Source organism: Penicillium samsonianum (genome assembly GCF_028829775.1).
Source record: "Penicillium samsonianum strain IBT 33392 chromosome Unknown utg000003l_segment0_segment0, whole genome shotgun sequence".
Taxonomy (NCBI): domain Eukaryota; kingdom Fungi; phylum Ascomycota; class Eurotiomycetes; order Eurotiales; family Aspergillaceae; genus Penicillium; species Penicillium samsonianum.
Window position 1 is genome coordinate 3,824,218 of NW_026643261.1, and position 27,507 is coordinate 3,851,724.

The following is a 27,507-nucleotide window of genomic DNA, read 5'->3' on the forward strand; positions in this document are numbered from 1 at the left end:
TATACTGCACAAGAATAGTCGGCCGCTTATGCGGCCTATGTCCTTGATAACGTAAGACTTTAATTGTCTGATTTATTTGAAGATGATATAGGGATGTTATATGTAAGAACCCCCCCCCCATGTGTTTTTTGGACGTTCTTTTCATAAGTCTTTTTTGATGTCTTTTTTGATATTTGCTTAGGCGTATACGAAGGCGATAAAATGCATACTTTGTGCAGATGACTTTTCTACGTATGTCCACGGGTATAACCTTTGATGTGGAATCCGAACTGGCGCACTGGTGGTACTAGACTGCCGTAGACGTCCACGTGAGCTATATGGATAACTCCAACCTTGGAAGACTACACTCTCTCTCTCTCTCTCTCTCTCTCTCTCTCTCTCTCTCTTTTTGTCTCCATCCTGATTTGTTTCTGCTTTTTGCTTTTATGTCTCTTGCCCTTTAATATCCGTCACTGCACTGCCTGATACTCTCCTACGGCCTGCCTCTAAATTTAGGCCCCTCGTTGGAGTTCCAGGCCCCATCGATAAGGACGCAGTGTCTTATCGCCCCGGACTCTCACGGAGGGGGGCATATTCTTACACCAATCTGTGTTTGATTGAAGAAACCGAACCAGTGTAGTGCATCTTGAAGAAGTCGCTGGTGAACCAAGAGAAAAAAGAACCTTGCCCGACATGGCGAATACCGCTCAGTGCTACTATTGCTTTGAGTCTCTCCTTGCTTCATTCGAGGATCGCGAGCCCGCCACTCTGACAGCCGTAGAGGCCCTATGGGAACAACACGAGCAAACTAAGAAGTTGTCGAGTCTTGAAGACCAAATTGAAGAGGAAGATACACACCGACAGCAGTCCGTAAATGAACAGGACGAAGATGACGACAGCAACCAATCGTCCCTGTCGAGTAGTCAGCCCAAGAAGCTGCAACTCCGCAGCATCAGTCGCCTTCAGAGCCAATTCTCCGCCTCTTCCAGCGCAGCCACATCTTCATCGTCTGCATCCAATACTTCTTCCAACTCGCTACAGTCGAGCTCAACCAATATCACCACGCCAGGTGCGGTTTCCAACACCCCCCAGCTGAGATCGCCTGATCAGCGATATCCCCTGTTCGTTACATGGAACACCCTGTCACGAACCGGACACAAGTCTCTACGCGGGTGCATAGGCACATTCGAGGGGCAGGAACTTGCAGCGGGGTTGAAGTCCTACGCTTTGACCTCGTACGTGGTTCCCATTCCCATTTCATACCCCTCTCTCGCTACAAAGGTAAATTCCTATCTATATACCAGACTGACTCACATGTGATCTTGTTTTAGTGCCTTCGATGACACACGTTTTGAACCCATTCCCAAATCTCTTCTCCCCTCCCTATCATGCTCTCTCACCCTCCTTGGGTCCTTTGAGCCGTGTACAAATGCCATGGATTGGTCTCTGGACACTCACGGGCTGCGGATCTCCTTCATCCATCGCAGCCGGCGCTATGGCGCCACTTATCTCCCTGACGTCGCTGTCGAGCAGGGCTGGACCAAAGAAGAGACCGTGGAGAGCTTGATGCGCAAGGCAGGCTGGGATGGTGGTGGTGGCAGTACTGCAAGGAGACTGCTACGCGGTGCAGCTGGTGGGAACTCCAGCGCTACTAAGCCTTGGGACCAGGTCTCGGATTTCCGTACCGTCAGGTACCAGGGCCTCAAGGCAAGCGCTAGTTATGCGGAGTGGCAGGAATGGCGGGAGTGGGTACTCTCTCTAGATGACGGGGAGAAGATCCTGGAAGGCGCGGATTGATTGGCTTTTATTTTTAGATCGCTTTGCTTTTCGTCCCACATCTCAACGCTTCGAGTGGGACTGATGATTATGATGACCATGATGATACTGCTTTTTTTTGCGAGTTTTCGGTTCACAACTTTTCGACATGGGCATTAATAAGGGATGGCAAGGGCCCCGGGGTCCGGGGGTCCACAGTCATGATGAGGATTTGATATGGCATCCCAGGTCTATAAAGATAATGAACAAGCATTTCAAACTGAGACTCATCTGAGAATTATTGATTATAAACACTGGCATCATTTATTGTATTCGATAATGGGGTGATATGCAGAGACATTGAAAAGGACCCAAGTAAAGCAAAAGTCCCAGACCAGAGAAGAGCAAGCCAGTGATTCTTCCAAATCCAATACGAACATCCCACGGACGAAACACGGCATAGACAAAAAGCTAACGATACATTCATATCCACGCATCCTAACGCGGAGTACGGCTCCACAAACCAGCAACCATTTCCTTGACTCTCCGCTCCTGGGCCCGGATCTGCTCCTCAGTCTGCCCACGCGCATTACCACGACTATCGATCTGCATCTGAGCCCCGCCAGCATTTACCGGCGCAGACGGAGGAGCATGATTCTTCTCCTCGATGATTTCATCGCCATTAACACGCTCAGGCTTAGGATCAACGCTCATAACGCCGTCCATCATGAAGCCGCCGCCCTCGCGGAGCTTGTTGATAGCCCGCACGGTGTCGATAGCACGGTGCAGCGTGCGGCGCGCATTGAAGTTCTTCTTGACCGTTGGCAACAGATCTTCGCCCGAGCCAACCTTCCCGCTGTCGTAGGCCAGGTTGACCCATGGGTGCTGGAGAGCTGCGTGGGCTGTCATCCGTGACTGCGGGTTGACTGTCAGACAGCTGTTGATGAAGTCGCGTGCTTCCTGTGATACACCACGCCAGTACTCGAGCGGCGTAAAGGAGTAGTCTGCTGCTAGGATTGCTTGCATCTCTTCGAGATTGGAGTCCCGGTCGAAGGGCGTGTATCCGCATAGCAGGAAGTAGGTGATTACGCCGATGGCCCAAATATCGCTGGAAGCGGATAGTTGTTAGTAAAAGATAAAATAATTGTAATGAGATGAGCTTACACTGGCTTGCCATGGCCGCTCTTTTTGAAGATCTCTGGTGCCATATATCCTGGCGTTCCGCAGGTTGTGGTCAGGACGTGGAACTGCTCCTCGTCCATGATCCTCGACAATCCGAAATCAGCAATCAATAGATCGGCGTTGTCTTCTGGTGTGCGGAAAAGCAGGTTCTCCGGCTTCAGATCACGGTGCACGATCCCGTGGTCATGCAGATAGGCGACGGCGGAGAGCACTGCGCGGATAAGGTCTGCAGCATCCGACTCATAGTAGCTGCCTTTACGACAGATGCGGTCAAAGAGTTCTCCGCCCAGCGCGAGATCGGTGACAAGATATACTAGAGAGCATCACTTGTTAGCGGGGGCGCGATTGGCGCTATCGTGCAGGAGCGAAACACACAGTTGTTCATAGTCTCAAAATAGTCGACCAGCGTGAGGATGTTCTGGTGGCCCAGCGACACCTTCTTCAATACCGCGATCTCATTCCGGACCTGTGTATTTTCGGAAGACGTCAGTCATGCTTTTATCTCCACGGTTGTAGTTTCCCCGGCACACACCATATGCTCCCGCCCGGACATGAGACGCTTGTTGATGACCTTTGCCGCATAATAGCGACCGGTATCGATATGCACACATTCCTTCACAACAGAGTACGAGCCAGCGCCAAGTGTCTTTCCGGTCTTGTATCGGCACGGCTGGACCTTCGGCTTCTGGCTCGGAGGTTGCGCCGCCATTGCGAATAAAACCAAGTGCGGGATGCGCGACTTGTGGGAGGATGGGGAAGTTGTGCAACGCAAAGCGCGAGAGAGTGAAGGACTGAGCGCAGTGCTAGAGGGGTTCGACTTGAGGATTGCGATATATATACACCTGTCCCTATGTACCTGCGCAATCCAAAGTCAGCATTGCCGTAAAGTGGCACAGGAGTCTAGCGCAAAGGCCCAAGGTGAGACTGCGCAGAGAATACTTACAGTTGGGCGACAAGGGCTGATAACACCTGGGCTTATGGTATTCCCAACGGTTTTATCGTGATGTTTTCCGAGGGACTGCGGGGGTTTGAAGTCGAAGATCCTGGGGAATCGTTGGCGGGGCTAATTGGAGAGGGCTGAAACGCTGAAACCTCAGATGAAACTATTAAACAAGTTAACTCCAACAGCGTTGGCAGTTGGAATAGAAAATTTGAAAAAAAAAAAAAGCAAGGAAGTTGAATTATAAAGGCCGAGATAAAAAGATCAACGGCGCGATTATTGGAGAGGCATTTCTGCCCAGTTGGCTACATATGTATTTACATTTGCCCGACTCAACACCAGCCCAATGCAGAAACAAAAACAGGGGCAAATCAAAATCAAAATCAAGGGAAAATAGTACATTCAAAATCGCTCCAGCACTTCCTCGACAACGTGCTCCAATAGCTGTAGCTTGTGGAATTTAGCCACGCTCTCCAACACTTGTAGTTTCTTCTCGATCTCCTTTCGATCAACTGTCGCAGTCCATGTACCACTGCAAGAACAGTGCTCCATGAAATCACTGATCTTAAGACCACTGCACTTGGAGCACTTGATATCCTGCGTCTGCCATTCAACAACAAACCCGTGGACTTGACCAATGAGGAATTCTTCAGTCGCCAACCGGTCATACTCGGCGTGACAGAAGGGGCATCGCCAGGGCTGGGTAGATTTGCTGGCATCTGAGCTGGCATCAGGCAGTACATCTTCGTCGCGACAGAGATCGAGATCTCGAATAAGACAGCAGGAGTTGCAAGACATTTCCGGCAGCTTCAAGCTAGCACTGGGGTTCTCGAATCGGCCCTCCTTGCTGAATTCTCGGACTTCGAAAAGGGCAAGAAGCTCGCGCCGCAGCAACCGGGATTCTAGGGTTGTTGTCTTAGACAAACTCAGAACCTGCATCAGCAGTTTCGTCAACTCCAAAGATGGGTTTCGTTTGTCCTTGGGACCGACAAGGACTCCCGGCAAAACGGGGAAGGCATAGTCGGATGCAAGCTCAGGATGAAGCATCTCGTCGCGTTGTCTGCGGATCAATCCCGAGATTTGCTTCTTCAATGGCTTTGAGAATCGATCGGAGAGAATAGCAGTGATCTCATCATCGTCTCCTTCGTTGGTCCGTCCAATAGGAATCTGTGTTGGTCGAGGCGTTGAAGACAGATCCCCGTCCTGAAGTTCCGGCCGTTTCAAGCCGTGCATCAGCTCAATGTACTCGACAATCCAGTCATGGAAGATAGTCTGCATGGGCATTGGCAGGAACCGGCTGAGCTGCCAGTGCATCGCTGTTTCGAGATCCTGTTCCTCGGCTTCGGTGACTTCCCGGCAGCCCTTGCCTCCGTAGTTGTATTCATCGTACCAAACGAGATAGTCCCAGTATTCTTTGATCTCGAGATCGATAAAGTGGAATGAAGGGTTGGCGCGAATTGACTTGAGGACATACTGACTGTAGGCGTAGGCGTTGCCAACCTCGGTTTTGGTTGTTTGGAGAAGGAGGCGTGTAGGGCTGGCAAAGATGACATGCGATCCAACACGTCTGAACTCTGCCATCAATCTCTGGAATGACTTCCGTGACAGTAATCGCACGTAGTTGTGTAGAGACCGGTCATAGAGACAGGACACAGGGCTTTCCACCCACCGGATCAGATGCTGGACCATGATATCAGCCATGTTGTTCCCTGCACAGGCCTCTGTCCACCAGTGTTTTACCATCTCCCGGAGAACGACAACACCGGCAGAGGCAAATGCCTTCTCTGAATAGAAAACACCAGTATCTTCACCGTCCCCAGAAGGAGCCAGTAGCGTATCACTGCCGTCCATTTCATTGATGATAGAAGATGTCAGGATTGTGTTGATCGACAGATTGCGAACCTCGAGTTCAATGCACACTGTGGAGTAAGCACCTGGTACATTGACAGATGGCATGTTGACCTTGTCCAATGCACCTAGGATGTCATCCCTTTCATAGCCCGCGTGATCAGGACGCGGGCCGGATGACCACCAGAGCACAACATTGTTTTGCTGAAGCCGTCTGGCGTACGAGATATCGATGAGGTATCGAGGATCCTCACTTTCCAGGTTGCAAAGCGGAACATCACCGAACCGAGCGAGCATGGTCAAGTGCTGAATCCAAGAAGACAAGTATAGATAGCGCGTGACTAGACGTCTCGCAATGAAAGCCTGCCAGCCCAGTGGGGGAAGTTCCATGTCCGATGCTTCGGGCTTCACGGATAACACTGGGTACTCCTTCAAGATGGGAATGTCGTGACACAGGCGGTCTTTTTGTTGGGATTGAATGACAAGGACAGCAGGCTGACTCTCATCATTTCGAATCTTTCTGATCAGATCACCAACCTCAAGATGAGCCTTCCTCCGCGTCATCACTTGGGTAGTTTTGAAATGGATCTTGTCCTGGTAGTCGAACGCATGCTGCGACTCATCGCCCGATGCGGCTTGCATCTTACGTGTGAGAAGCTCGGTGTAGATTTTATCGACGTTGGGAAGGCCCTGAACATCTCTTGTGCGGTTGAGAACGATAATATGCGCCTCATTCTTGGATGTCGAGAATATTGCGAAGACTTGTCTATCTCCAGAGACAATGTGATATAGGTAGTGGAACACCAATGACGAGTCCATCAGATAGGGCTGCTCGGAGGATGTATGAAGTAATGTTGAAAGGTCAAAGCCCTTGTCCAAGCCGTCACCTAGGACACCACGCTGTTGTTCATCGAAGGTACAATGGCTTCCTAGCTTGAGCACCGCTCGAGTGCTTAGCGGGATGTTTCCCTCGTAAACGCCCTCGACACTAGGGTGCTGGAAGAGAATATCCATCTTGTCGGCTTCTTCTAGATATTTCTCTTCTGACAAAGACAGCTTGAATAAATAAACCGAGGGATGTCCGTTAGGTAAGGTGTGGTTGACCTTCTCGACTTCACAGTCTGGCACGTCAATATCCGGCAAAGAGTCCCGTTTCAAGTTCAGGAAAAATTGCCGTGGAACTCTAACGCTGAGGGCGTGGATCTTTTGGTCAATCAGTACAAAGGCTCGCACAACTCCAGGAACGCCCGTATCGCAAAGCTGCAGGACCTGCCATGTGCTGATGTACAGCATTTGAGCTTGATTGCGGAAGAAGTTACTCAAGGAATCCGAGGCAATGTTGGTTCGTTCGCCAAACAGCTGACGACGGCGAAGCCGTGCTTGTTTTTGGATCTTCCATTTTTGCTTCTGATACTTGAGGAATTCTTCGTAATTTTCCGACATCGATGGCATAACTGCTGGTAGGCTAGCGAAGGGGTCAAGAGCTGTCTTCGAAGCATTTTCCGGATGCTTTCTCTTCTGGGAGACCTTGTTGTTAGGTGATTTCGATTTTTGAGTCGAGCCCGCGATTGCTTCATCTAGATCACCAGCATGCTGAACACGATGGTCTAGGATATTGGCATTTGCTGACGAAAGTGGCGTCTTCTCGGACTTGGTGAACAGATCAGTCATCTTCTTTTGCTTGAACCTGTCATCCTTCGTGTTGATCCGACGTTGCAGCCAATCGGGGTGGGCAACTCGGGGCACTGGGTTTCGAAGCTTCTGAAGCGCAGCTGGAATGGTAATCAGCTTCTGGATCACGGATCCCAAACGCTCTAGGTAATAGTCCCAATCGATCACAGTTCGAGGATCCATATCGCCAGGATCTTCCTTAAGCCATTTGCGCAGGAAGAATCGCTTGATGTTCTCTTCGGCTGAAAATATAGCCACAGGAATGGCTCTTTCGGTGACAGGTGTATTCCGTGGGCGTGATGAGATGATGTATTTGCAGTTGAGGCCTTTGTCCTTGACCATCTGTTCACCCAAGAACTCTGCTAGCCGTTTTGCCGTCGTGATGGATGTGGACTTTTGGGAACCGTACTCTTCCAGGGTTTTTGACATGCTTCGATTTTCCGAAATGAGATCGATCAGCTCTTCGTCGGCCAATGTCGTTCCGTGTTCGTATAGAACGTCCAACCACCGGTCTGCAACTCGGGCCACAGCGGCGTAGGTCTCAGCAAGATTAGAGCCCTCTAGGAAGAATTTGAAGAGCTGCGTCTGGAAGATCTTAATCAACTTCAGCTCTCCTCTTCGCTTGACTTCGAATCCCTTGAGCTCAGCTAAAGAGCCATCGTGATTGAAGACTGCATATCGTTTCTTCAAGTTCTTGTCTTCCTCCTTCGACGTTGGCAAAATCATTGCCCGGTACGGTCCATCCACTTCGAAGAAGATGGAATTTTCACTATGAGTCTCGTACTTGAAAGTTTTCGGATCGACAAGCGCCTGGTACTGGTGGTTGGTGTATCTCGCATGGACGAGGTGGTTCAGCATGACACAAGGGTATGAGATACCCAGTTTTTTCCCGTTCTTCAAAGTGAAGGAGAAGTTATCAGGGAATCCTCCTGGAAGCATACACCAGATACCGTCAGTATCCAATTCCAGGGGACGACCGATACGTTCGACAAGCTCTCTCGCCATCTGAATGATGTGAGCGCCTGTCAGACAAGTGACACCGGCCATTTCCATAGAATACCACCGAGAACCCTTTCGCATGACATATCCGTAGAAACTGTTGAGAATGACCTTGTGTGCAAGCTGAAGAGAATCGTACAGAATAATCATCTTCTTCGCCTCCTCAATTTCAGCGGCTGAACCGCCCGACGACTGCAAACCATCGGCTTTGTTCTTCCAGGATTTTTGCTTGCCCTTGAAATCGTATCGTCGATCACGGAAGTCTCTGACAGTATCGACATAGAACGGATTTTCTCGTTGGCAAATGATGGCTTCACGCTCCATCGTCTTGCTGTCGTGAATCTTGTGATAAATTTTCTTGCTGTAATCCTGTAGTCGTTTCTTGACCACTCCGGCTTGCTCTTCAATGCTCAATTCACCGAATGACCTCATTGGGGAGTTTGGGTACCGGCCTGGGAAACGTTCATTTCCTGTGGCACGTCGGATCATGTTGTATTCATCACGTTTGGCAGGCAAGAATTCACCTCGCCATGCCCAAGGCATGCGTCTATCACAGGTTTTTCCAGGTCGGTTGAAGTCGCACGCGGCACAATTCGACTCATCAATCAACGAGTCTGGTTGCAATCGGTTGGTGATCATGATGTTGGGATACATGGAGGCGACGTCCAAATGATAAATGAAAGGCACCTCATTCCGGACTGGATTATTCTTGAGATCGAGCAAACGCTCCACAATTTGTGCCCTGACTTCATCATAGTTCACGACATCATCCATGGATTTCTTCTCTTCAACCTCAATACTGAACTTGAGGGCGTGATCCAGATCCTTGAGAAGCTCATCAATTGCGGTAGTATCGACGGTAAAATGCGTGGGGATATCACTTCGGAAGACCCCAGCTTCAATACTTTCAACGTGGCCACCAACGTAGGTCTCAGACTCGAGGAGATGGCCTTCGTAGAAAGCTTCTGGGGGATTCTTGTGTTTGTTGGGCAAGACAATCTCATGCTGGTAGGCTTGAACCATGAGAAGCATCTCACACAGAGTTCCAGTACCCTTCCGCAACGTTTCGTCGGCGTTAAGGGGAATGATCGTGCAGAGCGAGAAGATGAACGGGTGGACATATTTCATGTACAGGTAATAGGTTGCGACAGCATCGGAAACCGAGTATTCAGCAAGGGTTTGTGGCCTTTCACTCGCATACGGTGTCATAAGCTCTGGGTCGAGTTCATCCGGGTCGTAACCAAGCTTTGCAACAGTCACGGCTTTCAAACCACGACTTCCTTGAGGAAGGTAACTGTCACGGTTGACCCAGGCGAAACAATCCATATGCACACAGTTGTCGGCTTGGTAGATATCCTCGCTGTTTTTCCGGAAGCCGATCTCCATATACATATCAAGTCCCAGAATACTGGCTCTTGTCTCCACAAACGGCCAATCGAAGAAGTCACCGTTGTACGTCGCAATAACAGTAGGCTTGGAAATTTTGATATGCTCGAAAAATCGCTCAAGGACTCCTCTTTCATTGGGCTCATTGAAGATAATGAAAGGTCCATTGTACTCTGGTTTGGGAGTGTACTCGAAGTCGTGAATGTCCTCAGACACAATCTCTCTGTTGGTAATTAGGAACCCTTGCCCATCAATCATGTATGAAATCATCATAATCTGATCCATCGTGGCGTCGGGAAATTTCAGCGGTAACTTCGTACATTCGATATCAAAAGCGAGAACAACAGGATCGGCACGCTGAAGCCGATCTTCCAGGCAGGTCAGCGATACCACACCATGATCTGCCTCCACATTGTACCACTTTCCAATCCGAATGTCTGCGATGCGTCAGCTATAAGGCCTCACCGGGAGACACAGAAAATACCGACCTTTGTCAATGCAGACCCGGACATGGTATGGCACGTCGTATTCTCGAATATCAACAATAAAATCACTCGCTTGTAGGTTGCCATTAGGTCGTTGCTCATTAATTATTTCGTCGTCAAAAAGGTCGATACCAGCAGTCGCACTATAGAAACCATAAATTAGCCCAATGTTCAGATCAAATCATGTAATGCAGAACAAACCTGGTCATCTCAACGTATGCGTCCATCGCACTCTCATTTTTCTTGTTCTTCTCTGCGAGAGGAAGGAGGGTCCTCCTAACCTCTAAAAGGTTGCTCACGTTGGCGAAGCTGAGCTTGATATAGGTCTTCCGGTAGCCGAGAAGGTGGTTCGGGAGGTTGAGATCTTCTTTCTCAAGTCGCTTGAATTTTTTGATCATGCCCTCAAAGGTTCGGCGGCACCACTCTTCTACCTCCATTTCATACCCCTTTTTGACTGCAATCAAGAAATAAGGATCGTATTCCACGGTAGCTTTGAAACTTCCACCGTCGTCCTGCAGAAAGTAATAATCCACGCCGGCACGACCTCCAGGCACGTCCGAGTCCTCGATAGATGTGCTGTGCATGTTGACCAACCAGCCGGCCCTTGTCTCGCCAGACTCAAATCGCGGGAAGCCAAGAGTCTCATCGATGCTGTTGGCCAACCGAATGGCCTCGAATTTCTCATCTTGGGATGTTGCCTCGGTCGAGCGTAATGAGTTGAATTGGACCGTTTTGGAGCGTCGAGGATTCGAGGATGCAGCACTAGATCGGAACTTGTTTCCATACTTGCTGGGCTTTCGTGAAGGCATTGCGACGCTTCGCCCGGTTGGGCTTGTTAAAGTACCTCTTTCAAAGGGCGGGACCAGAGTAGAACATGAAATGCGCACTTGGTGAATTTCAGAGCAAACAAGAAAAAGAAGAAAGTGTAGATAGACGCAAATAGAACGAGATCTGGTTCTGGGGCTAATTGTGCCTCTAGGAGGTTCCAGCAATAGCCTACGATCTGCTTCAATCAAATCGATTTCGATGGTCCAGACGCGTTCGCGTACCGTCCACGCGCGTCAAAAGTGTTAGTAAGCCTTCCGGAATAACCGTCTCTTTCGAGACAGGATGGATTATCTATTTCTCCGATATTGATGATCTTCTTCAATAGCGGGAGACAGCAAGTAGAAATCTAGAAGCAATTTACTCCGCACAACTATGGCGGAAGACTCACGAGACCCCGGCTCTCTTCCGGAGTCTGGTAGCAACACACAACCCCCCAATGACCTGGCCGATTCGCAGAAACCGAAACACAATCCGTCCCAGTCACAAACTGGAAAGCTATGGGATGCCTTCGGAAACCCCGAAGAGCCCGCGAACGCGCTCGCCAAAGCAACCTATAAGCCAAAGGGCAAGAACCCCAAGGATGTGCCATACTCCGAGATTATTGGATCATTCCCGGTCTCCGAAATGTCCACCCTTCACAAAAGACCGTGTGCTCGGGAATCCTTGTTGACCGGCATTGGTGTCGGATTTGGAGTTGGTGGTCTACGAGGTGTGCTCAAAGGTATAGCTACACTCTTTCGGCATTGGAACGCTTTAATTATGGGGCTAATATGTGCATGCAGGACGGTACTATCTATGGTCTGCTGGAAACTGGGCTGTTGGCATGTTTGCGATCAGTTCATTAGCCTCATACGAATACTGCCGCTGGCGACGAAATAATGAATTGAGTGGCATGGCTGAAGCGCTCGATCTGATGAACCAGTTGAAGGCCAAAAAACAACGTGAGAAGGATACGGCAGAGGAAGCGGCATTGCGCGCGCGCCTTGCTGAGCAGGAAAAGAAGAGCAAGAGTTGGACCAATCCCTCCAACTACAAATTCTGGTAGTGCTGTTGATTCATGAAAAGGAGTCGTGGAGTTCATGAGGTGTTTCGAAAACTGTATATTCCGATCAACTGGTGATCGACGTCATGTCATAAGTCATCTCTGTGTATCATAGCTCTCTGCAAAGTTCATATTATCCAATCAACCATCGTTGGATTCTCCCACTTGTCCGAAAGAAAAAGAGAAGAAAAGGAGAAAAAGAAGAAACCGCCCATATGTCTGCCCTTCAAGAGAGAAACGCCGAAGTAAAGATATCCAAAATGTAGCTGGATGTTGCGCAGCCATGCTTGCCCTGCTAGACATTGAATTTCACTCGCTTCTGAATTGCACCTTCGTTTATGCCGCGCAAGTTGTCTAGCTCAACGCCATCCCTCCTCCTTTCGCGTCGCCTTTCACGAGCCTCCCGGGCTTCGCGATTCCTCCATTCTGCCACTTGCTTTTGTCGCCTCTGTGATCTTTCCCACGCGATTGAGGCGGTGGGCTTGAAGCCTATACCGTTGATCCCATATCCATCATCCGTCGGGTCAGATGGGTTGTGGCCTGTTATTTCCGAATCATGCCATACAAGCGGGTCTTCTTCAGACGGAGTATCCGCAAGAGGAGGGGATAGTCGTTGCTTGCGTTTAGATGGCGATGGGGGATTCAAATTCTTGCGAGAGAATGTTGCAGGCTTCTTCTTTGAGGGGGAATTGGGCAAGGAAGTCGGATCTTGTGTTGGATCCTGTGTTGCGGGCGGCTCGAATCGCAGCGCTTGGCGGTCACCGGGTTCGCTGCTAGTGGCCGGTAGGGCTTCAGGCATATTCTTGACCTCGTGGCTGTCAGGCTCGCATGCTTTCTGGGCCTGTAGAACCAAAGATCCTCGCCGTGGATTGCCAGTCAAGGTTCCAGAGTCCGAAAGAAGGTCGCCACGGATGGCTAACTCCCCAAATCGTCCAACCACTGCAGTGCGAGGACTGTAGCTTTCCAGCTCGTCCTCGTCCCGAAGTGGAACCTCTTGAAAACTGTCGATAGAGGATATCGATGTGGGTGACGCTGAGGGGCTATAGCAATCTGATTCTGAGGGCTCTCGCTTGCGCTTGGGAGAGAAAGATGAAGGTAAGCCTGTCGGCATCATACTGAAAACGGACGTAGTGGGGACGTCACCGAGCAACCCGATGGATGTCATATGTAAATAAATAGGGTATCCACCACCAAGTTGTTCTCAGGAAACGAAGGTATTCATTTTGCAGAGCCCACGAACGGCGGAGGTCAGGGCTGAGAGGGGTTTTGGTCTTGGACATTCGGCATTGAATCAGCCTGTGGGGTACCACCGTGCAATGATCGCCACTAAATTGGCCGCGCATACAATCTACATCAAGGGATTGTTTTTAGTCTCCTTTATCGTTCTGTTCTGTAAGGAATAAAAATAGGTTTCTTTGAATCTGGAAACCACCTACTCCGTACACATACAGTGCTTGATCACAATGATGAACAACTTAAAACACTTAATTGAAAAATATCAGAGCAGCGATAGTCAGAGCTGCTGAGGCAAAAGGCCTGGTAATAATTTACAAATACCTGCAAGCCGTACCAATCGAGTCATGAAGACAAAAGCAAAACCTAACGCCATGACGAAGACTCCCAAGTCAAAACACATTGCGCATCTAGGCCTTTTGCTTCTTCTTGGAGGGCTCGGCATCCGTGTCGTGCTTGCGCTTCTTCTTCTTGTCGGACTCGCCATCACCACCCACGGACTTTCTCTTCTCTTTCTTTTCCTTCTTCTCCTTCTTTTCTTTCTTCTCTTTCTTCTCCTTCTTCTCCTCCTTAGCCTCAGCGACTTCGGTATCCTCCATATCCGCATCACTCTGGTCGGCATCAACATCAAGGTCAGCCAGAACAGCATCCATAGCATTTTTCTATAAATTATTAGCTCTTGCTTGTCCATTTAGTAGGGTAACGAAAGCTCAACATACCATGGCGACCTCGTTCTTGGTAGGGGCAGCGCCGGAGGAGTAGAATTCCAAGCGCTCCTCAACCTGGGCCTTCAGGGCCTCACCGAACTTGGTGTTAGGCGACTCGGAGAAGTTGTCAATGCGGGAAGCAATGGAACACTTGTTGGCAAGGAAACGGGAGATTCTGCCCTTGTTCTTGGGGCCAGCGCGGCCGATGAAGGAAGAGTGGTACAGCAAACCGTACTTGGGGGTGTTTCCCTTAGTCTTCAGGGCACGGAAAAGAGCCTTCTCGGCACCAAGAATCTGAACGGTAGAGGCGGGGTACTTGGAGAGGTTGGTCAAGCTACCAGCGTGGGAGATCAGACGGGCGCCGACGACTTCACCGATCAGGGCGGCAAGGTTAGGAGCGACGACGCTCATCTTGGCCACAAGGTAAGCGTAGAGAGACTTGCGGTACTTGGCGAGCTTGACAACGCGCTCGGCGAAGGCGACAACGTTCTCCATGTCAGCCTCGGAGATCTCTTGACCCATACTAGTCTTAGCAGCATCAATGATGCTCTGGGCAACAGCCTCGTCATCCTCAACAAGAGCGGCAATGTCGTGCAGACGTTCGTTGGTCAGGGCTTGCTTGTCCTTAATGAAAAGGGCGAGCTCGGCGTAGCGCTGGTTGTCGGAGACAATCTTGACGAGCTCGGGGAAGTGCCAAGAGTACCATTCGCGAACTCTCATGGAGAAGGTGTTGATGGCCTTGTCGAGCTGATCCAGAATGGCGATGGCCTGGATGATGTGGTTGTCGTCACGCTGGACGGAGAACTTTACCTTAGCACGGGAGTAAGCGTGACCGAGACCGAGCTGGGCAGTGTCCATGTCACCATCGCGCAGCTGCTTGAGAAGCTTGCCAGCGTGGAGACGGATACCACGGAGAAGATCCTGGACGACCTCGCTGGTATCACCAGTCTCACAGTCCACGAATGAGAAAGCGGACTTGATGCTTCCTGCCAGAGCCTTGTCGGCAAGACCTAGGATCACCTTCTTCTTCTTGTTCGGCTTGGGGAGGTTCAATTCAAGGAAAGAAACTAGAGTCTCGGATGCGACACCTTCGGAGATGTCATTGATTTCTCCAAGAGCCTGCTTGTTGTTTCTATAAATTGTTAGTGGACGATGAAAAATGAAAACCTTTTCATTTAGACAGATAAAGCGTACTCGAAGGGCAGGAAACTCGAAAGCTCGACCATCTTGCCGAACTTAGCAAGGTCATTGACACCCTCCTGGACTTCCTTCAAGGCATTGCCGACAGAGTCACCCTGGTGGGCGACCTTGAAAAGCGAGTAACCCATAGGGCCCTCGAAAAGTAGGAAATCGGCCATCGTGTTAGGGCCAATACAAGGTCAATCACAAGATAATGATAAAAACTTGCGACACCGACCAGAAAACCTTGCAAAGTGCAATTCGATGGGTTGCTGGTGAGGTTGGCGACGGCTGGAAATGGACAATTTTTTTTTCTCGCCGCTAGTGCGAATCCTAAGGCACCGAACCGGAGGTATGACGGTTGGTATCGGAGCAAACGTTTACCCGTCCCGCTGATATAATCACGTGATCGTATGGATGCTCGAATGTGGGCTTTTTGGCCGCGGACCTAACGTGGAACAAGTGCTCTACCATCCCTTAATTTAATATTTTTGAGTTATTGGACGTGATACCCTGTCATTCATTACCTGGGAGATGTCTGCAACTCAACTACTTAACCCCAAGGCGGAGTCGAGGGTATGGAAAATATTCCCAGATGGCCCCTCAATGATATGCCCGCACACTAACCTTTCACGCAGCGGAGAGGAGAGGCCTTGAAGGTGAACATCGGTGCCGGTGAAGGTCTTCAAGATGTTCTCAAGTCTAACCTGGGTCCTTCGGGAACTCTCAAGATGTGAGTTTTCTACGAATACACCTCACCTACAAAGGCAATGGAGCTGACAAACTTAGGCTGGTTGATGGTGCAGGCGCAGTATGCAATCCCCGAATCCTCTCGAACGGCACGAAACATCCCTTTTCTGATACAGGCTTGCTATGATAGATCAAATTGACCAAGGATGGAAATGTTTTGTTGCGGGAGATGGTTCGTTCTGACCCCCAGAATCCCAGCATCTTCGAGCTAGCTAACAATTAACAGCAAATTCAAAACCCCACGGCTGTAAGATGAAATTGCCTCGAGGGCCTCCTACATGTTGCTGACGAAATTGAAAGGTTATGATCGCTCGCGCTGCGACCGCACAAGATGATATTACCGGTGATGGAACAACATCTGTCGTTTTGCTGGTGGGAGAGCTTTTGAAGCAGGCTGAGCGTCACATCTCGGAGGGTCTGCACCCCCGTGTCATCACTGATGGCTACGAGATTGCCAAAACCGAGGCCTTGAAAGTATGTCATGGAGATTGAAAGTCGAATCTAGAGATGGGTCTAACACATTACCTACAGTTCCTTGAAAACTTCAAGCTCGAGCGTCCCATTGACCGAGAGCTGTTGCTTTCTGTCGCCCGTACCTCCCTCTCCACTAAGCTTAACGGTGCTCTCGCTGAGAAGCTTACCCCCGACATCGTCGATGCCGTGCTCGCCATCCACAAAGCCCCTGAGAAGCCCGATTTGCACATGGTTGAAATTATGACGATGCAGCACCGGTCTTCATCGGATACCCAGCTTATTCGTGGTCTTGCCTTGGACCACGGTGCCAGACACCCCGACATGCCCAAGCGGGTGGAGAACGCTTTCATCCTGACTTTGAACGTCAGTCTGGAGTACGAGAAGTCGGAAATCAACTCCGGATTCTACTACTCCAACGCCGAGCAGAGAGATAAGCTGGTTGAGAGTGAGCGCAAGTTTGTGGATGCTAAGCTGCAGAAGATTGTGGACCTCAAGAAGGAGGTTTGTGGAAACGACCCCAACAAGGGATTCGTTGTCATTAACCAGAAGGGTATCGATCCCCTCAGCTTGGATGTTCTTGTCAAGAACGGCATTTTCGCTCTGCGAAGAGCCAAGCGTAGAAACATGGAGCGTCTGCAGCTAGTCTGTGGTGGAACTGCTCAGAACAGTGTTGAGGATTTGTCTCCGGATGTTCTTGGGTGGGCTGGTCTGGTCTACGAGCACCAGCTTGGTGAGGAGAAGTTCACTTTCGTTGAAGAGGTCAAGGATCCTAAGTCTGTGACTATCCTCATTAAGGGTCCTAACGGACACACCATCACCCAGGTTAAGGATGCCGTTCGTGATGGTTTACGCTCTGTCTACAACACCATTGTCGATGGCTGCGTTATTCCCGGAGCTGGTGCATTCCAAGTCGCATGTGCCGTACACCTGCAGTCCCAGGCCTTCACCAAGACCGTCAAGGGTAAGGCCAAGTGGGGTGTTGGTGCGTTCGCTGATGCCCTTCTGATCATCCCTAAAACTCTTGCTGCCAACTCCGGCCACGATATCCAGGATTCGCTGGCTGCTCTTCACGATGAGGCAACTGATGGTAATACTGTCGGTTTGGATCTGGTCACTGGCGAACCCATGGATCCCATCCAAGAGGGTGTCTTCGATTCCTTCCGTGTTCTGCGCAACTGCATCGCTTCCAGCACAGGCATCGCATCTAACCTCCTTCTGTGCGATGAGCTACTGAAGGCTCGGCAGATGAGCAAATCCGGTGCCGGTGGCCCCGGTGGTCAGGAAGAGTAATGCACTTTCTCATTTACGAAGTCAGGCGGTTCATGTAAAGTTTTAAAATGGTTAAAGACTTGATTCCCTCACAAAGTTAGGGACCAAGAGCCAATCTATTCAAAAAATGCACAAACTTCACGTTGCTTCTCATTGTCGTCGTTAAATGGAAATACAGTAATCAGCGCTATCGTACATAAATTTGGAAGCTATCTCGTTGGAAAAATCAGTCTTCTTCTGAGGTGACGCTTTGGCCATCCCCATCAGACACAATATCGGGGGGCCAAAGCCCCTCAAAGCCCTCTTCCCTGACTGGGTCCTCCAGGGAAAGATGATGTGCTTGAGCCCACTCCCACACATCAGATTTGCAAATGGTGACCATCTGACCTGGTGGAGTAGTCTTGTCCTCCACGGCTGTACGGGTGGATTTACGTTTTTTCGGGGTGGCCTGAGGTTCAAATAGCCCCATGCTCTTGAGTGCAGTGATCACGTCTTCGGTCAACATACCAGTTCCCAGGCCGAGTTCTTCAACGGTAATGGTCTCGCGCAAGGGTCTCTTGCGGGAGCCTTTAGGGGTCGAGCTGGGCTTCTGTTGGTCGGTTTCAAGGGAGCCGCCGCTAGGCTTGCCGCGGAGTAAGAATCGGGCAATCCGTTCGGCCCAAAAACGGACATAGCTTTTGTGGCCCAGCTCACTCAATGGCTTCTCTGGTCCACCGATGCACCCACCATTGGAGTCCCATCCGCTGAGCTTGTAGCTGACCCCCATCAACAACTTTCCAAGCTGCTTGTGTTGGTAAGGCGGGAAGATCAGAATGCAGGCAAGATTGTTCGCGTCCCATGAGAGTTTCTCTTTTGAAAAGAACCCAAGTACGTAGTAGCTGTCGGAGTCGTCCGGGTCGATGAAAGTGAGGATGTAGTACAGGAAGGTTGCGACATCGAAAAAGACTGTCTTGTGGTCGAGAAAGAGTTTCGCGAAAAGGGACAAATTCTGTCCGAAAAGCTTGTGGTTTTGCCCATCAACCTCCCATACTGCATACCCGCCATGGTCGTAGACTTTCCTCCCTGGTGGGGTTATGCGATGCTTGCAGGCACGTTTGTGTTCCTCGAAGATATCCCCGTCACATGAGTATCGAAAGCACCAACGACAGACGTAGAGTCGATCGGCATCCTTGGCGACGAGGTCTTCGGGGTAGATGGATTGGTTCCATGGCTTGAACAAGAGATCGCCCAATACGACGTTGTTCACGTTGCGATCGGCTGGAGTCTGCAATGGTGCAGACTTCGTGGTCGCCATTGATTTCTATGGAGATTCGAGCGGCGCGACGTGATATCGAAGTTGTCGGAATGCTAGGTTTCGGGAGCGTTCATGCGATGTACCGTCTCCAATGGACCAGCCATTGGTATTATCATGGGAATGAAAGCTGTAGATAGATTGAGAGAGTGAACACGGTCGCGCAGACATCGGGAGACTTTATGTGGACATAATTCTCAATTAGTTTTATTCATTGCCCATTGAATCCATTCAAGCGTCAGTATTCAGAGTCGCCACCTCAGATTCCTGGCGAAAAACTATTGTCATGTGATCGGAGCGGGGATTCATCACAGAGCTTCATCATTCTCCCATCCTCTCTTTATCCTGTTGCCTGAAACCCCCATTGTACTTTTTTCGAATTTCTTGAATTTCCTTGAAGTTCTTGCCTCATTCCTTGCATTTGGAAAATCCGAACTTGAAAAATTGGAAGTGTTGCCACAGGCAGCAACATATGAATCTCGTGATCTTTTTCCCGTTTATACACCCCCCGTCTCCAAACTAGCCGCAGAGGCATCATAATTTCAAACCATTCCATATCTTTATCAACTCTATCAACTCTAGTTAATCACTTTTTTTATTTTCGATTCTGTAACACCGCCCCACTTGTTCGTGTTCCTGATCTGCAGGGCTCGCAGTGCATCTTCTCCACGATGTTGAAGCCCTTCCAAATCAGAAACCTTCGGGTATCCACTCAGCGCCAACCCGAGCAGTTTTCGGACTCTCGTACTCCTGCAGCAGTGGTCCAGATCTCTGCTACAGATTACGATGATTTGGCGTCAAACCATCCCCGCGCAAGGTTGACTTACATGGATGACGATGATGATGACGAAACAATCACCGTAAGTTCACAGCAGTCTTTTGGCTATCTATCATCAAAATCTCACAATTTTCCTTAGGTTGGATCCGCTCTCGAGCTCTCTCAGCGCCTTGAGGAACCCCTAGACATTAATACACAGCTTGAATCCGTCGAACTTTCTCCCCATGATATCAGTCCGATGCACATATTTGATATTCGTCGATCAAACTCCGTGACCGAGTTGTGGAAGCGATTTGAAGACAACGTTCCAAAACAAGGCTCGGTTGGTGAGAAGAACGACACGCAAGCTACTTCTAAGGCTATTGTCCTCGAAGAGCAGCATGAAGTACCGGTTCCTCATAGCCCGACCTCGCCATCGGTCTCTGGGGACCAGCCTCGACCTCTTATGGAAGCATTTGAGGCTGAGCTAGCAGAGATGCTCGATGCTGCTGAGTCCTCGGAGAGTGGAGTACCTCAACCTAACTCGCCACCGACTAGTGAGCAGTCAACCAACACAAACTCAGGGCGATCCCCTCATCCCGTTGAGATTTTGGCGGCACAGGTTCTAGACCAGCTGATCAACGGAGCTACTATGGTACAATCTGAATGGAGATCCAAAATGCCTGAGCTACAGCGACAACTACAGAATGCTCAGAGACAATTTGAGGCTGCACAGAGATCTCTGCCTGAGAACGTGGAAGCGTCCTTGCGGACACTACTCGCCACTGTTGAGGCTCACTTAAGAACCGCTTTTAATAATCTTCCAGATGGCGGAAGGCAAATGGCAGAAGATGCCTTCCAAGCAGGAAGACCTGTCGCTGAGAATGCCGCTGATGGTTTTCGTATGATGGCCTCCGAACTCAACGAGGTCGGAAGAACATTATTTGCCGCATTTGAAAGCGAGTTTGGGCGCCCTAGATCAGCAGCCTCTACGTCAACCTCTACTTCCGATGTATCAAACCCTGGAGCATCTGGGCCGTTCTTTAATACTGCTGCAAGCAACCAATCTGTGGCTCCGGACACTGTGTTTTCCCAGTCCTCAAACGCACATCCTGCAAGCACAGTCACAAACGAGAAATCAACAGCAGACCCAGGTCAATCGAATCCATCTAATACTCCACAAGCAGGAGTACCCCCCATCCAAAGTCGTCATGGTCAACCCACACCCGCTCACTCAAATCATTGGGCACCTCCCTCATGGCCTGCTCCATTTTGGAATCCATTCCAAACTTATAATGCACCCGCCCCTCACTGTCCTCCTCTACCGCCGGCATCGCTGCCGAATTTCATTCACTGGCCGCAAGGGCCACCTGCGCCTCCGCCTCCCCCTCCTCCTGCGTTCAAGGCCCCGTTGAATGCTCCGCAGACATCACAAATCAAGACTGGAGAATCGAAAAACAGCTCAGCAACTAAATCCTTGTTCGTCGGGAATGTTGGTTTCAAGGTTACCGACAAGATGATACAAGATGTGTTTGCTGCCAAGGGATTCCTTGTCAAGGTAGACCTCCCACTAGATACCGCATCAGGAAGACATGCAGGCTTTGGCTACGTTCATTTCCCCTCAGATTATCCGGCTTTTGCTGCAATGGAAGCATTGCAAGGTGCTGTCATTGACGGTCACTCGATAAACCTTGAGCCTATGTATCATCCCCCCATCGAAAGTGTGCGTCCGGCGCAGATTTCACTCAATACCAGTACAACCACACACGATACTCAGACAGACCGCCCTCGGGCTGAGACGAGCGATGCAACCGATGCCTTTTGGTCCCCGCTTGGTGTCAAGCTACAAAAGAGTCCATCCAAGCCTGGCAAAACAGATAATCGGAGAAAGTCTGTCAGTTTCGTAGACCTCACGCAAAATGTTGATCCTGGTCAAGCTCAGACGGAATCGTCCGCACTACTTGACTCTCCAAGCGACGACCCTGCATTCAGCGCACGGTTTCCCTCGCTTTTACCCGAGACGAGCGCACAGCATAATGATCCACTGAGTGGTCGGAGTGTTTCCTCATACTCGCACACGGAGTCTCGTTTCCCGCCTGTGTCTCAATGGGAGGCCCAACTTCTTGCAAATCGGCAGGAACGCGGTGGAACAGAACCTATAACTGGTGTTTTGGACAGTCAATCACCAAACAACCCAAAGCACCGTGACGGGCTCTCCACTCACGGTTCACCCTTTCATCCTACCCCGAAGGCACTTGATCGATCTCAACCAGCTTCTCCTCTGGATGCACCCGGCAATCTATCATCGGCCGTTGACGCTGGACGACCTTCCGACCATAGTAAAGCAATTCGGGATCAAATTGGTCATTCTTCCGGTGCCAATAAGACTGTGCGCCCAGTTGTAGATCTCAATAATACCCAGCATGCGGCCAAATTGAAGCGTCGAGCCACTGAGCACAAAACTCATAAACCAAATCATCGGCACGCTGCGGAGACTGGCCGTCATAATCCCCTCAAGCATTCCGCAAGTATGCGTCATCCTGGGGATAGATCACATGGTCCTGTGGAAACAGACACATGGGCTCGGCTGTCTAGGCGAGAACGAAATGGTGCATCTTCTCACGAGCAAATCCCCGGAAGCTTCCCGGTGGAAGATACGAGGGCCGAACCCTCTAGTACTCTTGCTGCCAGTGTTCCGGAGCATGATGATGCGGCAATCGAACGATGTGTCTCTGCTCTTGTCGACATGGGCTACGGTGCTGAACAGGAGGGTGGACGGTCGAGGATGGCTGTATATGCAGCTATGGCAAATGGTGTCCTCATGGATGCGATTGATATGATTGAAGAGGAAAGATGGATCTATGAACGGCTGCCTTCGCAGTGAGGCATGGAATATTTGCTGCTTTTTTGTTTCAGGGTCATATAACGACCCAGTCATTCCTTTAGCTGCAGTTTAGCTTGACTGGAACTCTTGCGGCGTCATTTACTTTCGGTAGTGTTTTGAATCCCACTCTTTGTTTTAGTGACTTGCTCAGCCAATTATCCATGGATTTTTCGAGGCCTCAACACAGTACTATATATCCCACAAGGAGATAGTATATCCACCTTTAAATGAACTTTCTTTTATTGTTTTTGTTTGATATCCTTTTAAATGTTTTTGGGCTATCATGAGAAGGCAAAGTGCCTAAGTTGATGGAACTGGCCCGTTGTATATAAACTGTTGTACAAGACTCGAGAACAAGCGAGATTGTAATCAACGATATATATATTTGGATATAAATAAGATTTCAAAAGAAAGAAAAATCGCTGCCAACAGAACATTTAGCGCTATAAACCGATTCAATCAATGACCTTTACATAGTAAATGCTGAGAATGCTAATCGGACCGACATCAACGCCGATAAGTTTCCTAGACGCAATCTCCGAACTCCCCGATCATCCAACCCACAGCACCTTCAGCAATGCAGACATGGCGGCGAACCTTCGCCACGTCTGTGGGCAGACTTACCCAAAGCTCAATTAATTCCCGTTCCTCTATTGTGCGATGCGCGCAGATCCTCCAAGCCAGCAAGAACGATGGAGTATGCACCTTCGAGGACCAAGAAATCAAAGTGAATGGGTTCATTCGGTCTGTACGGAAACAGAAGCGCTTTGCGTTCGCAGAAATATCTGATGGCTCAACCGTGGAGCCATTGCAGGCAATTTTGAAACCCGCACAAGCAGCAGAGTACGTTCGACCGCGCGAGAGCTTTGATCCCCGACCTGTTTGTCAATGAAGACTAACTCGAACGCCTTTTCTCTAGTCTGTCAACTGGAACTGCGATCGAAATATCGGGCATATGGAAAGCTTGCCCACCGGGCAAAGAGCAGACTCATGAGCTTCAAACAACCGATGTCAAGGTTGTAGGCGCATCGGACCCGGAGGTGAGTCCAAGAGCTTTCCCCCAGCTGTCGTCGGACCTCACACTAACCATGATATCTATGGTTGCAGACGTTTCCGATCCAGAAGAAGTACCACAGCCCCGACTTCCTGCGCCAGATTCCCCACCTCCGCATTCGAACACCCTTCAATTCTCTCCTTTCGCGCTTCCGATCCGAGTGCATGTTCCAACTTGGCAATGTCTTCCACTCTCATCCAGACGGAGCTTTTACACAAGTTCAGCCTCCCCTTATAACGTCCTCGGATTGTGAAGGTGCAGGCGAGACGTTCACATTGGCACCACGCGGTGCCGCTACACCCACCACCGAGAACGAGCATTTCTTCCGATCGCCAAAATACCTGACCGTATCGTCGCAGCTTCACCTTGAAGCTTATGCGGCAGAGCTGGGCAATGTATGGACACTGACACCCGTGTTCCGAGCGGAGAAAAGTGATACACCACGCCACCTCAGCGAGTTCTACATGCTCGAAGCCGAGGTCAATTTCATGTCTGATCTTGACTCGCTTACTGGCTTAGTGGAACATCTGCTACGCGATCTGACGCGTCGTCTGTATAATACTCCTGTAGGCCAAGAGATCTTGTCGGCAAAGCGGTCTGGCGAGCCAGGCCAGGAAACTAGCACCGAAGAGACGGGATCTCTACGGCAAAGATGGACCGATCTAATGGATGGGCCAAAATGGCACCGCGTCACATACACCCAAGCAGTGGAGATGCTCCAGCGTGCTGTCACCGAAGACGGAGCACCATTTGAGCATGCCCCGACATGGAATGGAGGTCTACAACTTGAGCATGAAAAGTATATTGTTGAGGTGCTCCATCAAGGGCGTCCTGTCTTTGTGACGGACTACCCGAAATCCGTCAAGCCGTTCTACATGGCCCCTTCGCAGGTTGGCGACGAAAGCAACACGCCTGGGGAGACAGTGGCATGTTTCGACCTGCTCCTACCCGAAGTCAGCGAAGTCGCCGGGGGGTCCCTGCGCGAGCATCGCCTGCCCAATCTCATCCAGAACATGCGTGAGCACGGTCTAATCAAGCCCCGACAGATTTCCGAGTCTGGTGACCCAGCTTCAGGCGAGTCGCTGTATCCTCATCTCACCCCCGATGAGGACCTGAGCCACCTCCAATGGTATGCTGACCTCCGACGTTGGGGCTCTGCTCCTCATGGAGGCTTTGGGCTCGGATTCGATCGATTCCTGGGATACTTGACTGGTGTCTCCAGCGTTCGGGATATCGTATCGTTCCCGAGGTACTTTGGTCGCGCTGATTGCTGAGACTTATCAGAGGTATCGCCTGGCCAGTGTATGATAGATCTGTAATATAATATGCATGAAAACTAAATAGTTGAAATAGAGAGAAATTTAAAAACAACCCAACCTAAAGTGACATGAGCTGATCTACTCCGTACTACGGAGTATGTAACTCATAATTGGGCCTGATTTTGCTCCACTGACAATAAATATACAAAGTACTCCGTGTCATCTGGGGAGCTATACTATATTTTCAACGGTGCCAGGAATAAAGTCGCCGATAGATTCCCGAATGGGACAAAAACAGGGGGCACTTATCCGCAGACATCCGCATAACGGAGCCTCCGTCGCACTATGTGTCCAAATCTGACTAGTGAGAATACAAGTCTCTTACCACTGAAGCTAAAAAAGAGCTTGCAGGTACTAACCGGTAGTGCCCGGCTCAGCTTACTTTGTACTCCGTATGTTACTGTCCTTTAACCATTACACAATTATTAGGCCCCCAAAGTCCTCGATAAAAACATATACTACATGGACGCCTTATGTACTCCGTTGCTAACAAAAGGGAAAGAAAGGAGAAGAAAATGACTAGTAATTATTAAATTCTCATCTACCGACGGAGCACGTAGTACTCCGTACATACTCCGTAGACCGTCGGATTATAAGAATTAGGTGGCTACATATATCTAGAGCTTATTGATTTATCCACCTTTCTATACCCACTTTGCCTATCTTGCTTACCAGTCCGGGATTCTAATTTTAAAATTATGACCTCGCAGAGCTCAAGACAAATGATCGGATAGTCGGCCGAAAAAGAAAATGGTGACTGGGTTATAGTTATAGTTAGTCAGTCTTTTTACATTATTGGATTTGGCCCCTGTCCCATGACTCGGCTAAGTGATCATCCTAGACAGCCAGCCGAAGAAGCCAGAGCAAAAGCGCAACGCTAAAAATCAGGAGGAATGCTACGGAGGGGAGAGAAAAATACTTGCTTCCGACACCAGAGCTCTCACACCAAGCACGGGATAGGACATTATTATGTGATATCTAAACATGATAATACCAGTTTGAGAACAGGGTCGGATTGACGTATGCTCACTCCATATTTTGGCGGATATTCGTGTACTCCGCACAGGGCTGAATATAGAAGGAATAATCAGGATTTAGACACTAGAGGAACTAGAGCGCAAAATATACAACGTTAACAAGCACTAAGCACCGCACGGACGAAAGGAATAGGTCCTCGAGTTTAACTTAGCGACCGAAGGAATAAAATTAAGGCACAGATCTTGCTGCATTAGCAGAGCGCCAGGCGTAGACGATCGTTTCACGATAAGAGTGGCTCGACGGAGTAGACCGGACGTTTTTGCACATGCATACATACAACATAGCTGGGGTAGGATATTGGCGTATAGTACATAGTCCTCTCCGTATCTCGTTTACAGAGTACATGTACGGCAGATCTTATCCCTGAGTTATGCACCGGAGGTCCGGATCCCAAGCAAAGCCAAGCACTATAGTCTGGAAATGAGGCGTCCCACAGACCAAATGTAAAAAAAAATGGGGTGTCAGTGGCACTAGCCGTACGTAGGTTGATGATTGCTAGAAAAGTAGATACATATCAGTACCCTAATTGGGAAACAGGACAGCGAGGCGGATGTGGTTAACGGCAACGAAATTCAAGGACAATTGTGTCTCGGTACCCCATTAGGGGAAAACGTGGTCCCCCGAGTGGATTTGGAGTATTTTGACTCATGAGTTACTTTAATTGGGATCTCGCTTATTTTTGCCGAGCATTCTAGTTTCGGTTTAGATTTATAGATTTGTATTGCCACTTGTCCTTATGGATTATTATTGTACTGAGAGGCAATGATTGTATGGTTGATAAAAAAAGATCAACATTATATTAGAATTGTATGGGAAAGATGATTACAGCCTCATAGGAAGGAAGCGCACAGCCTTGAATTAATATATTTGACTTTGACAAAACGAGCACTACTTCCATGCCAATAAGGGGGCCAGGATCAGCAGGCCAAGAGGCCAAGGGGCCCCAACCTTACCAGGGTTAAGCATAAGCAAAAGAAGTTCGGGCAGTGCGCGCCTTGTACGAGTCATGCAGTAGGGCATCCCTGCCTGACGTATCACATTGCAGATAGCCCACAGGATGAAGATGTGATTTGCAGTCGTAATTGTCACGCAGTGATATCCAATTATTTTAGTATGCACGGTTAGGGTAATTGATCCGTAATTGATAGCCCAGGATGATTACTGCCTAGTATGTTAAGGTTACACTCCAAAGGCTAAGACAATATTACATCAAACAGATCAACCTTCGTATTCGGCTTCAGAAACTCCGAGAAAATAATGCATTCCGCCACATGGTTTATGCTCATGTAAGACAGGTCAAAGCAAATTTCCAAGGTTCCAAGGTTGAACCTTGGAAATGCCTAGGTAAAGTTGAGTAAAGTTAAGTAAAATAAAGGTACGGAATAAACGTTAACCATAAATCTGCAGCCGCGGTTTCCATGGTTCGCAAGAGGAATA

General features: G+C 49.5%; 10 protein-coding genes across 10 annotated transcripts; 5 read left to right on the forward strand and 5 right to left on the reverse strand.

Annotated features, from left to right (window-relative positions):
- The first annotated feature begins 384 nt into the window (after nt 1-384).
- On the forward strand, nt 385-2,021 carry N7471_005059 (AMMECR1 domain-containing protein). The gene is made up of 2 exons (XM_057277778.1): nt 385-1,214; nt 1,311-2,021. The coding sequence occupies exons 1-2, from the start codon at nt 673-675 to the stop codon at nt 1,774-1,776; spliced, it is 1,008 nt and encodes a 335-aa protein (XP_057137388.1). The 5' UTR covers nt 385-672; the 3' UTR covers nt 1,777-2,021.
- Nucleotides 2,022-2,232: 211 nt separating this feature from the next.
- N7471_005060 (serine/threonine-protein kinase) lies at nt 2,233-3,625 on the reverse strand (the record flags this gene model as incomplete). Its single annotated transcript, XM_057277779.1, has 4 exons — nt 2,233-2,842; nt 2,899-3,229; nt 3,292-3,382; nt 3,449-3,625. The coding sequence occupies 4 exons, from the start codon at nt 3,623-3,625 to the stop codon at nt 2,233-2,235; spliced, it is 1,209 nt and encodes a 402-aa protein (XP_057137389.1).
- A 633-nt stretch (nt 3,626-4,258) lies between these two features.
- Nucleotides 4,259-11,054, reverse strand: N7471_005061 (DNA polymerase epsilon catalytic subunit POL2; the record flags this gene model as incomplete). Its single annotated transcript, XM_057277780.1, has 3 exons — nt 4,259-10,197; nt 10,249-10,388; nt 10,447-11,054. The coding sequence occupies 3 exons, from the start codon at nt 11,052-11,054 to the stop codon at nt 4,259-4,261; spliced, it is 6,687 nt and encodes a 2,228-aa protein (XP_057137390.1).
- A 391-nt stretch (nt 11,055-11,445) lies between these two features.
- Nucleotides 11,446-12,118, forward strand: N7471_005062 (Cytochrome oxidase biogenesis protein Cox20 subunit; the record flags this gene model as incomplete). Its single annotated transcript, XM_057277781.1, has 2 exons — nt 11,446-11,794; nt 11,856-12,118. The coding sequence occupies 2 exons, from the start codon at nt 11,446-11,448 to the stop codon at nt 12,116-12,118; spliced, it is 612 nt and encodes a 203-aa protein (XP_057137391.1).
- A 292-nt stretch (nt 12,119-12,410) lies between these two features.
- Nucleotides 12,411-13,280, reverse strand: N7471_005063 (uncharacterized protein; the record flags this gene model as incomplete). Its single annotated transcript, XM_057277782.1, has 1 exon — nt 12,411-13,280. The coding sequence occupies one exon, from the start codon at nt 13,278-13,280 to the stop codon at nt 12,411-12,413; it is 870 nt and encodes a 289-aa protein (XP_057137392.1).
- Nucleotides 13,281-13,758: 478 nt separating this feature from the next.
- On the reverse strand, nt 13,759-15,413 carry sik1 (snoRNP complex protein NOP56; the record flags this gene model as incomplete). Its single annotated transcript, XM_057277783.1, has 3 exons — nt 13,759-14,010; nt 14,068-15,187; nt 15,250-15,413. 3 exons carry the CDS (start codon nt 15,411-15,413, stop codon nt 13,759-13,761), a joined length of 1,536 nt encoding a protein of 511 aa, XP_057137393.1.
- A 355-nt stretch (nt 15,414-15,768) lies between these two features.
- N7471_005065 (chaperonin-containing T-complex subunit CCT6) lies at nt 15,769-17,748 on the forward strand (the record flags this gene model as incomplete). The annotated part of the gene is made up of 7 exons (XM_057277784.1): nt 15,769-15,810; nt 15,873-15,967; nt 16,024-16,045; nt 16,115-16,156; nt 16,211-16,231; nt 16,285-16,458; nt 16,516-17,748. The coding sequence occupies 7 exons, from the start codon at nt 15,769-15,771 to the stop codon at nt 17,746-17,748; spliced, it is 1,629 nt and encodes a 542-aa protein (XP_057137394.1).
- A 205-nt stretch (nt 17,749-17,953) lies between these two features.
- On the reverse strand, nt 17,954-19,021 carry N7471_005066 (putative histone acetyltransferase (MysT1); the record flags this gene model as incomplete). Its single annotated transcript, XM_057277785.1, has 1 exon — nt 17,954-19,021. The coding sequence occupies one exon, from the start codon at nt 19,019-19,021 to the stop codon at nt 17,954-17,956; it is 1,068 nt and encodes a 355-aa protein (XP_057137395.1).
- A 452-nt stretch (nt 19,022-19,473) lies between these two features.
- Nucleotides 19,474-22,921, forward strand: N7471_005067 (RNA recognition motif domain-containing protein). Its single transcript, XM_057277786.1, has 2 exons — nt 19,474-19,878; nt 19,936-22,921. Exons 1-2 carry the CDS (start codon nt 19,690-19,692, stop codon nt 22,657-22,659), a joined length of 2,913 nt encoding a protein of 970 aa, XP_057137396.1. The 5' UTR covers nt 19,474-19,689; the 3' UTR covers nt 22,660-22,921.
- A 315-nt stretch (nt 22,922-23,236) lies between these two features.
- Nucleotides 23,237-24,987, forward strand: N7471_005068 (asparagine--tRNA ligase SLM5; the record flags this gene model as incomplete). Its single annotated transcript, XM_057277787.1, has 3 exons — nt 23,237-23,502; nt 23,579-23,699; nt 23,767-24,987. 3 exons carry the CDS (start codon nt 23,237-23,239, stop codon nt 24,985-24,987), a joined length of 1,608 nt encoding a protein of 535 aa, XP_057137397.1.
- Between the last annotated feature and the right edge of the window lie 2,520 nt (nt 24,988-27,507).

Excerpts from the sequence above, each read along its gene's own strand:
- N7471_005059 (XM_057277778.1), top strand. The coding sequence starts at position 673 with ATGGCGAATACCGCTCAGTGCTACTATTGCTTTGAGTCTCTCCTTGCT. Across the intron at positions 1,215-1,310 it reads AAGTCCTACGCTTTGACCTC|TGCCTTCGATGACACACGTT; the intron begins GTACGTGGTTCC and ends ATCTTGTTTTAG.
- N7471_005067 (XM_057277786.1), top strand. The coding sequence starts at position 19,690 with ATGTTGAAGCCCTTCCAAATCAGAAACCTTCGGGTATCCACTCAGCGC. Across the intron at positions 19,879-19,935 it reads ATGATGACGAAACAATCACC|GTTGGATCCGCTCTCGAGCT; the intron begins GTAAGTTCACAG and ends AATTTTCCTTAG.